This window comes from Mus pahari, chromosome 17 (genome assembly GCF_900095145.1).
Source record: "Mus pahari chromosome 17, PAHARI_EIJ_v1.1, whole genome shotgun sequence".
In the NCBI taxonomy this organism is placed as follows: domain Eukaryota; kingdom Metazoa; phylum Chordata; class Mammalia; order Rodentia; family Muridae; genus Mus; species Mus pahari.
The window spans coordinates 31915085-31929940 of record NC_034606.1 but is presented as its reverse complement, the minus strand read 5'-3'; the positions used below and the strand labels follow the sequence as shown (position 1 = coordinate 31929940).

Here is a 14856-nt window from a genome sequence, read left to right as displayed (position 1 = left end):
TTTCTACTTCCATTTTTAGGTCTTGGATGGTTTTCTTCAATTCTGTCACCTGTTTGATTGTGTTTTCCTGTAATTCTTTAAGGGATTTTTGTATTTCCTCTTTAAGGTCTTCTACCTGCTTAACAGTGTTTTCCTGTAATTCCTTGAGGGATTTTTGTGTTTCCTCTTTAAGGATTTCTACCTGTTTAGCAGTGTTCTTCTGTATTTCTTTGAGTTATTAATGCCCTTCTTAAAATCCTCTACCTCAATCATGAGATATGATTTTAAATCCGAATCTTGCTTTTCTGGTGTGTTGGGGTATCCAGGACTCTCTGTGGTGGGTATACTGGGTCCTGATGATGCCCAGTGGTCTTGGTTTCTGTTAGTAAGATTCTTTGGTTTTTCCTTTCGCCATCTGGCAATCTCTGGTGTTAGATGTTCTAGCTGTCTCTGGCTGGAGCTTGTTCCTCCTGTGATTCTTTAGCCTCTGTCAGCACTCCTAGGAGACCAACTCTCCTGTGTCCCAGTTGTTAGAACACTCTCTGCAGGCAAGTTCTCCTCTTGCAGGGATGGTGCACAGAAATCTGGAGCTCAGATCCATCTCCTGAGTCCTGGGATCAGAGCCCTCCCTGGAGGCTGACTCTCCTCTGGCAGGGAAGGTGCCCAGGGGTCTGGATCTCAGCTCTGTCTCCTGGCTGAGGATGAAGGCCCAATGGGACCCTGTCCAAGAAGCTCTGTTGCTTCTGCCTCCCACATGCTCTCCTGCATAGACTGGTCTCAGTGTTCCCAAGATTCTGGGTGTGCTAGGGCCTGCCTTTGTCCTTTGACCCTGTTTCTGCTAGCACAAGACCCTCTGGGTTTTTTGGAACAGATGTTGCATTCCACTCATCAGTGATCTCAAGATCCTGGGTGTGCTAGGGTGTCTGCAGCTGAAGAGTCCTCTGGGAACCTTGGGACCCCCTGCTGAGATCATGCCCAAGATGACACGGGGGTGGCACCTACCAGAATGAACCCCAGCCACTGGTCGGGCAGGTGTCCTTTGTCCCTGTTCCTGCTAGCACAAGACCCTCTGCGTTTTTTGGAACAAATGTTGTGTTCCACTCACTAGTGAGCTCAAGATCCTGGGTGTGCTAGGGTGCCTGCAGCTGGAGAGTCCTCAGGGGACCTTGGGACCCTCTACCGAGATAGCACCCAAGATCTGTTTTTATCTTTTAAAAAGACAAAAAATTATCTGTCTTTCAGAATATGGCATGGAGACATGCCAGCTGATAGTGCCATGGCAACCTTATCTTAGCTGGACAAGGCCACATAATTAGGTGCCCGTTGAATGTCCAGGGGCTCCTACTTGTTCAAGTACATTTTAACATGGTCTGCCACTGAGCAGTTGGTGTCAAAACTGGCTTTAGCGTTCACAGACAAGACCTGAATAGTTAGGGAAACTCTAGGCTTTGGTTCCTTTCCAGATTAGGGTAAACAATACCTCTACTTATCATTACTTTAAACCATTTAAACCATTTAGACTAGTGCCTGTCACCTGGTAGATGAGAGTATGCAAGTCTTTATTACATACCGGGATTGACAGGAATCATTTAACACATTTTATTAAAATAAGAGGTAGGTTCAAATCAAAGGCATTTTTGCTCACACTGGCAAATGCAGAATGTCTCCATCATTGCTGCATTTTTGCTTCCAGCCCACCTTATAAATATAATTCGTGATTTCATTCCTGGCCCTAACAGTGGACCACAGTATTGTTTTCAGCCTCTTGGCACTATCAGCATTATAGTCCCCTGACCTGGGTCTTGGCAGTAGTCAGTGCTATGTAACATTTTTGCTAGAGAATGGGAACTCCTCATTTTTGCTCTTCTTATAAGCAGTTATCCGGGATCTTGGTTGTTCTTTTTTTTTTTCTCTGAAGTTCTAAATGAACAATTATTGGTTAAGTGATGATTGGCCTTTCTTTGACCTTTATCAGTGAGATTGTGATCTAGCTGCTCTCTCTGACTTAGGTCCGTTAGTAGATCTTATCCAGTTTGGTCTGGGGCCACCAGGAGAACCTATATTCATGTCCTTACAGCTGTCAACTGTCAATTCCTCCTCCATCTATGCAGCAAAACAAACACAGATATTAAACATGCAAAGACAAATCAGACCGAAGGCTTTATTGTGTCTCTTTCCTTTGCCTCACATGCGCAGACCCCATGAGGTGGGCAGCAAGCAGGATTTGCCTGAACTCGCTCTGTCTGAGAACTGCTTGGGCCTGAAGAATTGACGCTTGGTTGCAAAGAAACTCCAGCATGTTAATAACAAAATAACCCGACACAGAACAATGAGAATGGGAATATAATATGCTGCAAAATTTCTTTCAGTCACAGAAGATCTTATTAGACGGAATGCTGAGCACAACGACTGTGTAATTTTTTCCCTGGAGGAACTCTCCTTGCATCAGCAAGAAATAGAAAGGCTAGAACATATTGACAAATGGTGCCGGGACTTAAAAATTCTCTATCTTCAAAATAACCTCATTGGAAAAATTGGTAAGTCTCATTTGTTTTTTGTTTTGTTTTGTTTTGGTTTGGTTTTTTTTTTTGTCATGACTTTTTTTTGTAAGATTTGAGGAGGAGAACTTTTAAAAACAACTGAATAAGAAGGTTATGGGAAAAAGACACCACCACCACTCAGTAGCTGTTTGCAGAATATTCCCCAGGCCTCCTTCCTGTGTGTAGTTGTCCCTGGCATCCAGAGGGATGCTGTTATGGAATTGGAAGCAGAGTTAAGTGTGAGGTGCCCATAATCTACCAGTTTTCAAAGTGGGAGGATATGAGTCATGCATTTTCCATAGCTATATATCTCTCTGCGAAACTGGAAAGATCCTGTTGGGATTTAAAATCCTTATCATATATATATACCAATACTTTAGGGGGGGGAATTAAAAAGTTACAGATGCCCAAACTTGTAAGCAACCAAGATACCCATCAGACAACTATGCTATATACATGAAATGGAGTGTTACTCACAGCTTAAAAGAAATGGCTACTGAGGCATGAAAACTCAGAAAAGAATCCTCAGCGTACATAACCAAGAGCAACCAATATTCAAAAGCTAAGCCTACGTGAGTCTACCTTTTATTCAGGAAAAGGCAGAAGTATAAAAACCACAAAATATCAGTGCTCTCCAGGAGCTACTAGTAATGAACAACAAATAGTCAGAGCATGTAGGATAATGTGGATACATGTTGGTTTGACAAGGTACACAGAATGTATAGAATACCAAGAGTAGCAGATCCCAACCTGTGATTTGTGACCCCTTTGGTCAACCTCTCATCTCCAAAAATATCAACATTGTGATTCATAAGAGTAGCAAAATGACTGTTATGAAGTAGCAACAAAAATAATTTTATGGTTGGGGGTCACAACATGAGGAACTCTATGAAAGGATCCCAGCCTTAAGAAAGCCAAGACACACTGACCAAGAATAAGTGTGCGAGTGATGATATGTCAAAGTAGGCTTATCTGTTTTGATGAATCTATCACCTTGGGATAAGATATTTATGCATAGGGGACCAGCAGTTGGGGTTGTACAGGGAAATAATTGGGTATTTAAGAGCTGTACATTCTGCTCAGTTTTTCTATGAAGATAAATCTGCTCTCAGAAGTATGTATTTTTAAATGTCTGTCAGATCACCACAGACTATGTTAACCAGCTATGCCACAGTGCTGAGTACCAGGGATTGTGATCGGTTTGGTGCATTAAGGTGGTTTTAGTTTGGGATTGACGGGTGAGTACAGAAGTCATGGGGCAAAAAGATCAAACTGTTAGTATTGTCTCTGATGCTCTTAGTTCCTTTTCTATTACTGTGAAGAGACACCTTGACCAGGGCAACTTATAGAAGGAAGAGTTCATTGAGAGCTGGTTTATAATTTCAAAGGGTTCATTACCATCACAGCCAAGTCATAGCGACAGGTAGGCATGGTGCAGTAGGTAAGAGCTTACATGTTGAGACAATAACTACAAGGCTGAAAGAGACACACTGGCAAAGGCATGGACTTTTCTGGGGTTGGTGGTGGTGGATATTTTCTTTATTTACATTTCAAATGTTTTCCCCTTTCCAGGTCTCCCCTTTGGAAACCCCCTATCCCATCCTCTCTCCCCCTGCCTATATGAGCGTGCTCCCCCATCCACCCACTCCTGTCCTCCCGCCTGGCATTTCCCTACACTGGAGCCTCTCCTCACTGATGACCAACAAGGTCATCCTCTGCCACATATGTGGCCAGCACCATAGGTAGGCATGGACTTTTGAAATCTCGACGTCCACTCCCAATGACACACTCCTCTGACAAGGCCACACCTCCTCCAAGAAGGCCACGCCTCTACCAAGGCCACACCTCTTTATCCTTCTACTCTTCCCAAACAGGTCCACCAACTGGGGGCCAACCATTCAAATGTGAGCAAATGGGGGCCATTCTTATTCAATCCATTACACCAATAAAGTTTTAGCAGAATGTAACATACACTATTAAGTAGATAGACTTGCTAATACAACCCTCAGGTAAATCTTTAATTACTGGACAAGCTGAGCAGCCACAGGTTTCCCCTGTCCAAGTAGGTTCAAGTTTTATGGCAGGAGGAAGCTAGATCATATGTTCTCTGGCAGGGACATCCTAGAAAAAGGGAAGGAAGAAAGGAAAGAAGGAAAGAAGGAAGGACAGAAGGAAGGAAGGAAAGAAGGAAAGAAGGAAGGAAGGAAGGAAGGAAGGAAGGAAGGAAGGAAGGAAGGAAGGAAGGAAGGAAGGAAGGAGCAAGGAAGCAAGGAGAGACTGCATGCCCAGTTTCTTCTCCCAATTTACCCATTGGATAAATTGATCTTTTCCTGTCCCCTGCATTCCTCCTTGTCCTAATAATGAGTCAAGAGGCATACGATGGGTTATGTATAGAGTCATTTAATGGGGGTTATGCAACCATAAGGGAACAAACAGTGAGTCACTTCTTCTTAAAGCAACTCTGCCTGAGTGTTAAAATCACAAATGGGCTCTGGCATCATGTAGACTTGTCTGTGAACCCTTCCTCTGCCCCTTATTTGTGATCTGTGTGAAAATAAGCAAGTCAGTTCAGCTGACAAAGACTGAGTTGGCTTATTTATAAAACAGTGCTGACAGCACTTATTGTAGCGAGGGGTGCAGTATGGCATAAGATGGTGTGAGGATTATTGTGCTTACAATGAGTTAAGTGTTCAGTAATGAAAGCTGCCAAGGTATGTATGCCATTACTTAGCCCAGGCTGACCTGGTTAGCTAACTGAAGCCAGAGGCAGAGGGGAAAAGTAAATAGTACTGGAGGCCTGGATGAAATGAGTTGAGATAGAGAGAGTGCCACCTCTAGAGTCCAGGAGTCAGTGTTGAGGCACTCATTTCAGGGATGTGCAGAGGTTCTCAACAGAAGGCACTTAGCCATGGCTGGAGATATTTTGGTTATGATAGTTGTGTGTGTGTGTGTGTGTGTGTGTGTGTGTGTGTGTGTTGGAAATGTGTGTTACTGGTCCTACCCCAGCAGAAACCAGGAATACTACTTCAGGACAAGAATTATCCAGCTCAAAATGCTAACATTACCAAGGCCAAGAAAGCCTGGTAGCATGCTGTGGATAATTGAAAATTTGCAAGAAGATTATAAAAAGCCCAGATTTGCATCATTTTGGGAAGATTTAGTAAAACTATGTATTCCTTCAGATAAATATTCTTGGTGTCTTTTGCTTTACCAGGAACTGGAAACTCTGGCACACTGTTCAATTAAAAAGGCGGTTAGATAAATCCACCAGCTTTTATTCATGGGCACTTTGCAGAATGGTGCTAATTGTACAGATCTCAAAAGAGTTCCCAAAATTTTAATCTCCACAGCTGGGTCCATCACAATTACTAATTAGCAGCATAGTATTTCAGGCCTTTTCAGGGCTGTGAGAAAGCTTAAATTTTGGCTTCCGAAGTATTCTTAAATTAAACACTCTTTTAAATTCTAATAATGGGATTTTTCAATGCTGCCCCACCCATGGGCATTTAGGCATGTGTTTTGCAAGTGAAAGTACTTCTCTAGGATCCACACATGCTGTCCTACCATTGAGGTAGAAGTTTGCAAAGCAACTGCCTTTCCTAGAGCTCCCTGGCTCACTCAGTGGGACAGATGGGCTGGGGGAGGAAGGTTCTGCTCGGCAATGAAGCAAGTGTGAGCTAAGGACCATCTGGGAACCTACCAGAGTGTAGAGCCTGAGTGTGGGTAGCCACCAGTGATCTGCTCTCCCAACATCTCTCCTGTGGGCATTTTAAAGATGGGGGTGGGGTGGACATTGATGCACAGCCTCTTTTACCTGAATAGCTATTTGGTCAACTAGAAGTCTGTGGGTCCTCTTGTGGCATTTGGGGACATGGGCTGCCACCGTGGTTTGGGCTTGAGCTCTCAAACTTTCTTACAGGCTGCTAGAGGGGGCACTTATAGAATCTTTGCCCATCTTCTGGCCATTTTGATCCCTGTCTCTTGGGGATTTAACCGAGGAAATTCCTCTTATACAACTCTTGCACTGATTTCCACTGTGTGACTCCAGCCTTTGAGGGCCATGCAAATAACAGAAGTTGAAAAAGGAGTTCTTTGCAAGCCAGGTATCCCACTGTGGGGTGGCAATTCAAAGAGGAATGACTATTTTTGTTTAGGATGTGGATGAGACACTCTGCCTTTCCTGATCACTGGCACACAGAAAGCTCCAAGTGTGTTGATGACTGATACTCAGCTATCCTTAGAGACCCTTTGGTGGACACTAGCACCACTTGAGTAACTTAATCACTAAGAGAAGCTTAATTCTTCCTCAGATTCTCATTTTAAAAATGAGTGGACTCGAAGCACTGAGAACTAAGTATTGTTCTCATATATCCAAGGCTATCTATATAATTTTATATGAACTCTGAGTAGTGCTTTCTGCAATGATAGTAAGTCATACCTGCTAGTCATAATGCTTCAGAGGACCTGGGAGAGCAGCATTGATTAGGTGGGGCAGGGATGTCATCTTTCTTTTTTTGCCTCAAATAATTCTTCTGTTAAGAGAAAGTGTAATGATTCAGTGCGTAGCTCTGGAATCAAATTCTTTGGCTCTACCATTTAATCTCAGACACATGCATTAACTCTCTCTCTCTCTTGGCATATGAATACACACACACACACACACACACACACACACACACACACACACACAGAGCCTGAGATAGCTCAAGGGGTAAGATGCTTGCCTCCAAGCCTGATGACCTGGGTTCAACTTTCAGGATCTACATAGTGGAAGGAGAGATCCGACTCCCATAAGCTGTCTTCTGATGCCCACACACATCCTTTGACACATTCATCCATACCCATACATTTCCACACAACAAATAAACGTAATTAAATGGCTTTTAAAATGTAATATAGGTGACATACCTAGAATATATGGCAAATACCAAATAGTTAGCTGAGTCTAATTATCAACTATTTTAGAAACAGCAGTTCATTCAACAGCAATTCTTTGTCTAGCTTATACTTGTTTTGTCTGAATGGCCTTTCAGATTTATTTTTAAAAGATACATAATCTCATGGCAGATTCATTTTAGCTTTAAGTTAAGGAAAGCTCACTTCTCATGGCTGTCCAACTATAGGAGGAGATAAAGAGGACTCCAGGGGCAGTGGGTCCCTTTTCTCTGTTCCATCATTACAGAGGAAACTTTATTTGCAGCTGATTCCTTTATGACCAAGCAGAATAACTAAAGGGCATAGCAGTTATATCCTTGTTATCCTCTTGTAGTAAAGATATATACAGTCCCAAAGCAGGGAGCATGGAGGTTTTGCCTAACTGACTTTGAACACTTGTGTGTGTCCTTTTCTTTAGCACATAGCTGCCAGGGAATGATGCAGGCTGGTTGACTTAAGCCTAAGTACTGAGCAGAAGTTACTGAGTACTGTACACTGGCCAGCTTGCCTAAACATAGGTCAGTGGCATTCGAGATGGATAGGGACATGTGTAAACATTAGTACTCTGAAGAAGGGAGGAAGAGAGGAAGGCTTTGCAGGCGACCTCGTGTCTGTCGTATAGATGTTCTGTCTAGTTTTCTGTCAACTTGACACACGTTAGAGACATTTGGGAAGGGGAACCTCAACTGAGAAAATTTCCCCACCAGGTTGGCCTGTGGGAAAAATGGTGGTGCATTTTCTTAGTTGATGATTGATATATGAGAAAGCCTAGATCACTGTGTGTGGCACCTGCCCTGGGCTGGGAGTCCTGGATGGTGTAAGATATCAAGCTAACAAGCCATGTGGAACAGCACGATAAGCAGCTCTCCCTCTATGCCTCCTCAGCTCCCGCTCACAGTTTCATGCCTTGAGAGTTCCCTCTGCCCTGATTTTCTTCAGTGCTGGATTGTTATCAGACAGTGTAAGAAGGAACAAACCCTTTCCTCCCCAAGTTGATTTTCATCAAGGTGATTTATCACAGCAGTGGAAAGCACAACTAAGACCATAAAGATCAGAAAAGCCACTAGCCACACGTAATCCTTGCCTCTCGGTATCCTTTTCATGACAAGTTATAAAATAATAATATTGAAGGCCAATGAATTATATTATTTGTATTTCAGAAAATGTTAGCAAACTGAAGAAACTTGAATATTTGAACTTAGCATTGAACAACATTGAAAGAATTGAAAACTTGGAAGGTAAGAATTTTCCTGTTTTTCATGGAGTAAATAAAAACTTGAAAGTAGCTTTATGACATAGCGTAGTTACAAAAGGGATACCTTAAAATTATATTTTCCATAAATCTTGATCATTTTAGTTCTTATAAAACTTCAAACAGTAAAGTGATATGTAAATTTAAAGCCAGAAATATGTTTCATCCCTTCCTCGGTTGGCTTCCTTACCAGAGGTAGCTGCAGTTGACATCTTGAATATGTTACATGTATTTCTCTTCAGTTTTGCTTCCTATCAATCAGATCATATTGTACATCTCATCCTCAACATTTTTGACACCTGTGTGTGTGAGAGAGAGAGGGGGGATGGGGAGAAGGAGGGGAGGGGAGGGGGAGAGAAAGAGAGAATATATCTGGATGTCAGAAAACAACTTGTAGAAGTTAGTTTTCTCCCACATTATGGTTATGGGTTCCGGGGAATCTAACTCATGTTTGGCAGCAGCTGTTGAGTTCTCACTCCGGTCCTTATAAATAATATTTTGAAAGTTACTTTCTTCCTGGAAATCACCTCACTCTCTTGTTATGCAAGAACAGGGGCTGGAGGCTGCATAATGTCTTAAATACACAGGGATGAGCCAAGCATTTGTCTGCAGATGGACATTTGAGGGTTCCAGTGCTTGGCTAAAATGAACTGGTGACAGCGCACCCTTCTTCAGCCGCTCTGTGCATTTTCCGTCTGCCTCCCCGCCTGGGGTTTTATTTAGACTTGAAATTCCTCAGCTTCAATATGCAGATTTTGGAATATCCTGCCAATTTCTTTTTCTTCTAAAAGATTGTATCAGCTTCTCTTTGCACCTGCTGGTCCTCGTGAGTGTCATTTCAGTACAGCTTAGAAAATGCCTCCCCAATACTGAAATATACTCGGGGACACTGAGCCACTCGGCACTGTTCACTTTCGATCTTGGCTATGCTTATGCAAAGTTATTTCTTCGCAGGTGAATTCTAAGGTGTTTCCTATCTTTTATCCAGTTTTTCTATTGATTTACCATTTTGGAAAGTATACTCTTATACATTCTGAACACTAAACCATTGTCATGTGGTACAGATATTTTCCTTTGATACACCACTTTTCTGCATATTTCAGTTATGATACTAGTATGCAGATGTTTTATTCTCTAATGCACTAAACTTCATCAATCTCTTCTCTCGTAGTTCCTAACTATGGTTTATTTTCTATTAAGTTCTACTTTCAACATCTTAATTTTTCACACATATTTTCTCCAACCCATCTCAAATTTACCATGTAAACTGTATCAAAAGACACTCAAAAATTTTCTCAAAATGTATCATGGTTGAAACACTTAGGCCACTCTTTAAAATTGAAATTTAAATTGTATACCATAAAATTCCCCACTGTGAATGCACAGTCCAGCAATTTTGGTACACTTGTATGTTCTAGAGCATTTTCATCACTAAAATAAGAAACGCCATCTCATTTGATACTTTCTGTACACGTGCCCCTCCTTACCCACTGATGGCAGATCGAGATCACCTTCTTTCCCCATACTTCTGAACACAATCTTGATGGAGCAGCAGTGAGTGTGGTCTCTTGTATCTGACTTCCTCCTTTAAGGCACACTGACTCCTCCACACTGCAGCATGTCTCAGCAAGTCCTTTCCTTTCATGGGTAAATAATACTCCACACCGTAGAGACACCACACCTTGTGTTTGTTGGTCGATAGGCACACGGAATGAATGCTTCACCTTTTTAGCTATCATGAACTTTTTGGCTGATGGTTCAATGGGTGATGCCCTCAAACAGAAGGACCCACGTTTGGATTTCTAACACCCACTATATATTTTTAATCATCTTTTTTTGTTTGTTTGTTTGGTTTTTTTTTTGTTTTGTTTTTTTGTTTTTTTGTTTTTTGAGACAGGGTTTCTCTGTGTAGCCCTGGCTGTCCTGGAACTCACTCTGTAGACCAGGCTGGCCTCGAACTCAGAAATCCGCCTGCCTCTGCCTCCCGAGTGATGGGATTAAAGGCGTGCGCCACCACGCCTGGCATCTTTTTTATTTTTTAATTACATTATTTATTTACGTTCTAGTCATTATTCCCTCCCTTTGGTTCCCCCTTTTCACAGTTCCTCATCCCATTTCTTTTCCCCCCTGCCTCCAAGAGAATGCTCCCCTCACTACTAGGCCTGCCCCCTTCCCTGGGGCCTTAAATCTCCTAAAGATTAAGCACATCGTCTCCACTGAGGCCAGACCAGGCAGAACCTCTGCTATATATGTAGTAGGAGCCTCAGCCTGGCCCATGTATGCTCCTGGTTGGTGGCTCAGTCTCTGGGAGCTCCCTGGGGTCTGGGTTAGTTGAGACTGCTGGTCTTCCTATGGGGTTGCCCTACCCTTCAGCTTCTTCAATCCTTCTCCTAATTCAACCTAGGGGTTCCAACTTCAGTTCAGTGGTTGGGTGTAAGTACCTGCATCTGTCTCAGTCGGCTGCTGGTCAGAGGACAACCATGCCTGGCTCCTGTCTGTAAGAACATCATAGCATCAGTAATAGTATCAGGCCTTAGTGCCCCACTCCCATGGACCCCAAGTTGGGATCCCTCAGTCTATTCTCCATTTTAGACAGGAAAATTTCTGGGTCAGAAATCCCTCCACTTGAAGACCTGTCTATCTACTGGAGGTAGAGTCTTTTAGTTCCTTCTCTCTAATGTTGGGCATTTTCCTTAAGTGACCTCCAGAGAGCCCTGAGAGTTTTTCTCTCCTTTCGAGTCTCTAGTACTTTCCAGAGGGTCCTCCCACCTCCCACCCCTTGAGGCTGCTTATTTTCATTCATTCTTCTGGCCCTTTGAGCTTCTCTCCTGCCCTCCCCATACCTGACCCTATCCACCCTTTCCCCTCCCCCTCTTTGTTGCATCACAGGAGTTAAAATTCGTATCTTATTTTAGGACAGTCTAGATCCAGTTAATGCTAAGTTAATTTCAATAGTAGACAAGACCTTGCCATTGTATTCATGCTGCTGTCTTTCCCTTTTGCTGTAGTCACCACAAACCACATCTTTATACATTACTTACCCATCAGTACAGATTTATGATGACTGATTTTATAGTCATTTAAAAATAAGCTAGAAGAAAAAAGTACAAAAAATTGAGTTTATATGACTTTTGCATTTACTCACATAGTTATTTCTATTGAGGATCATTTTTAATATTTGAATTTGAAGATGGTAGAGAACAGGCTTGTAAGGATCAGATCACGATCATGAACAAATGTGTTTTCATGAATTTAACTCTTTGTTGCATCATCATCTGCTGGGCCGCAGATAAATCACTGCAGATACATTTTCTACCTCTGAGCATCCATCTCTTCAGGATGTCACTGACTTTGACCTCCCGGGCCCTAAACATGGGCACTTGGGTCCTTGCTTCTTTGGTAGGTGTGTGTGTGTGTGTGTGTGTGTAGGGATTCTTTGGTGTGGCTCTTGTCACTTTTTATAACACTACTGCTGGTCCACACTGCTAGTCTGCACTGCTGATCTACACTGCTGGTCCATACTGCTTGTCCACACTTCTGGTCCATACTGCTGCTCTGCACTGCTGGTCCACACTGCTGGTCCTCACTGCTGGTCTACACTGCTTGTTCACACTGCTGCTTTGCACTGCTGGTTCACACTGCTTGTTCACACTGCTGGTCCACACTGCTGGTCCACACTGCTGGTCCTCATTGCTGGTCCGCACCACTGGTCCACACTGATGGCCAACAGTGCTACTCTGCACTGCTGATTCACACTGCTGTTCTGCACTGCTGGTCCACTCTGCTGCTCTGCACTGCTGGTCCACACTGCTTCTCTGCGCTGCTGGTCCACACTGCTTCTCTGCGCTGCTGGTCCACACTGCTTCTCTGCGCTGCTGGTCCACACTGCTGGTTCACACTGCTGGTTCACACTGCTGGTTCACACTTCTGGCCCACACTGCTGCTCTGCACTGCTGGTCCATACTGCTGGTCCACACTGCAGGTCTACACTGGTGACCCACACTGCTGCTCTGCACTGCTGGTCCATGCTTCCCAACTGCCAACCCTGAATGGTAACAGGCTGTGTGTTAGGATCAAGTATCTTGAATGACACTTGAATAGCCACCCAGTGGCTTATAGCCCTGGACTTTACCACTGTGACTGCAAAAGCCCTACCCCCAACAGCTGACAGGCTGATTCTGATATCTTCATATGAATTGGAGCTACTCTCCAGTGTCTTCATTTCAACCTCAAAGATGCCATTTAATGTATTTCTGTGTGGTAGATCTTCTGTTAACAAAAACCTCAGTTTTTGTTTACTTGTTAAAAAAATATTTTGAAGTTTCCCAGATAAAGAATTCTTGACATTTTTCCTTTCTCCCGACTTACTTTTTTATTTCTTCTGCCTATCTTATTTTCAGAAATCCTTTCTTCCTTTAATGTCTTTCTTTCTCTAATCATTTCTCTTTCTCATAACCCAATGTCTATTAATTGGATGTGGTTATACTCGTTGGAACTTCCGTGCCTCCTAAGCTGCACATCTATTTAAACTAGTCTGTCTTTTTATTCTGCAGTCTGAGACATCGCACCAGACTTAAATCCCAGAATAATTATGTTAATTCTTTCTCATTCTAGAATTCATTTCATTTTCAATTAACTCTTTGATTTTGCCACAGTTTCCACCTTCTCACTCACCCCTGCACTGATCGATGCTTTTCTGTGGTGCGATTGTTGTTGGATGGATGATATCATCTAACATTTTTTTTTGATGCAGTTAGAACTCTGATTTTAATCTCTCCCATTCCCTGAATGCCTTTTCTTGATCGCCAATCTCTCTTTGGGGCTATTTTATTGAGGTAGTTAGTTTGATGTCACACAATAAACACAGAGAGTCTTGTGTGTCCAGTGGCTGGTGTGAGCTCACAACTGTGAGGTTGTTTCCCTGGCCAACCTCTCCTGTGTGTGGCAGGGCTGTGTTCCCGGTGAGTGGGTGGAGCGCCTTGACTGTCAGCCCTGCTGCAGAATGAGGGGTGGGGAGGGGCGGAGAGCTGAGGCAGGCAAGCTGCTCTGCCACCCAACTCCCATCTGTCAATAGCTAAAACAGGGAGGAGGAAGTTCACTTGGGACACAGGGGTTTTCGTCTCTTTGCCTCCCCATGCAGAAAGAGTAATCTCAGTGATGTACCCAGTCATAAATACACATTGTTCCTTTTGAATTTCTATCCTCAAAACCTGGAAACTGCCAGCATCAAAGCCCCAAATTCAGGATCAGTACTGAGATTCAGAGCTCTAGCACTATCTCCCTGTTTTAGAAGAGTAACCAGTCACGACTGGTGTACAGGACAGCTCTGTCACTGCTAGCTTGTGGCCAAATAGAATGGCAACATTCACTCAGCACGTAAGTTCCTGGTAATACATTTTAATGTAATTGCCAGAAAGTTAATGACAACCCTCACTGTTTGGGGCTATCCAGGGCGGGCTTGTTTTTGTTGAGAAGCTGTTGCTGGATTGGGACTTCCCTTTTAACAAACGTTCTGGTAATTTACCACTAGAGGGCAACATCGTTGCTATTGTGGTTTGGACTTGGCAAACTGCAGTCACAGCTGTGTGCCTCCAACCTTTGTCTGGGCAGGTGCTCCCTTCTGTACTACCAGCCCTAAGAGGAACTGGGTACAGGCTAGTTTGGGGACATGCATATCAAGATTAAAAGTGTGTAGGGGGACGGTAAAGAGAAAAGGGATTCTTTTTTCTTTCTTTTTCCTTTCCTTTCCTTTTTTTTTTTTTTTTTTTTGCTGGCATACATGTACTTTTGGTTTGATTTGAACAGCTAGATGTGAGAGAAGAGGAAGATGGATGGATGATTCAGTCCATCTGCTACAGTAAATTTCACGATGTTAAAAAGGGAATGGCGGCCTTCTCCCCCAACCCTTCTTTTCCTAGATGGCAAAGAAGAGGAGGAGGAGGAGAAAGAGGAGGAAGAGGAGGAAGAGGAGGAAGAGGAGGAGGATGGGGAAAGCAAAACAAAGAAACTTGTCTCTATCTTTCTTCCCCCTCTTTTCTGTTCTCCATTTAGGATTCACCAGGGTAGAATGAGGTACCTGCTGTTCCTCTCCCAGAGCCATCTTGCCCTAACCTGGAGGGGAGGGGAGGGCACTAAGTGTCTGTGATCCGT

The 14856-nt window shown here is 43.3% G+C and overlaps 1 protein-coding gene across 2 annotated transcripts in view; it reads left to right on the top strand.

The window, feature by feature from the left end:
• Lrrc6 (leucine rich repeat containing 6) overlaps positions 1–14856 on the top strand; it is a 110399-nt gene that overhangs the window by 10136 nt on the left and 85407 nt on the right. The window contains exons 2-3 of one of the 2 annotated variants that reach the window (XM_029548231.1): positions 2349–2516; positions 8615–8692. In XM_029548231.1, the coding sequence (XP_029404091.1) occupies positions 2349–2516; positions 8615–8692 (246 nt within the window). Of the gene's footprint in view, positions 1–2348; positions 2517–4225; positions 4262–8614; positions 8693–14856 lie in introns of those variants that run through there. The other variant, XM_029548232.1, reaches the window with a different exon arrangement.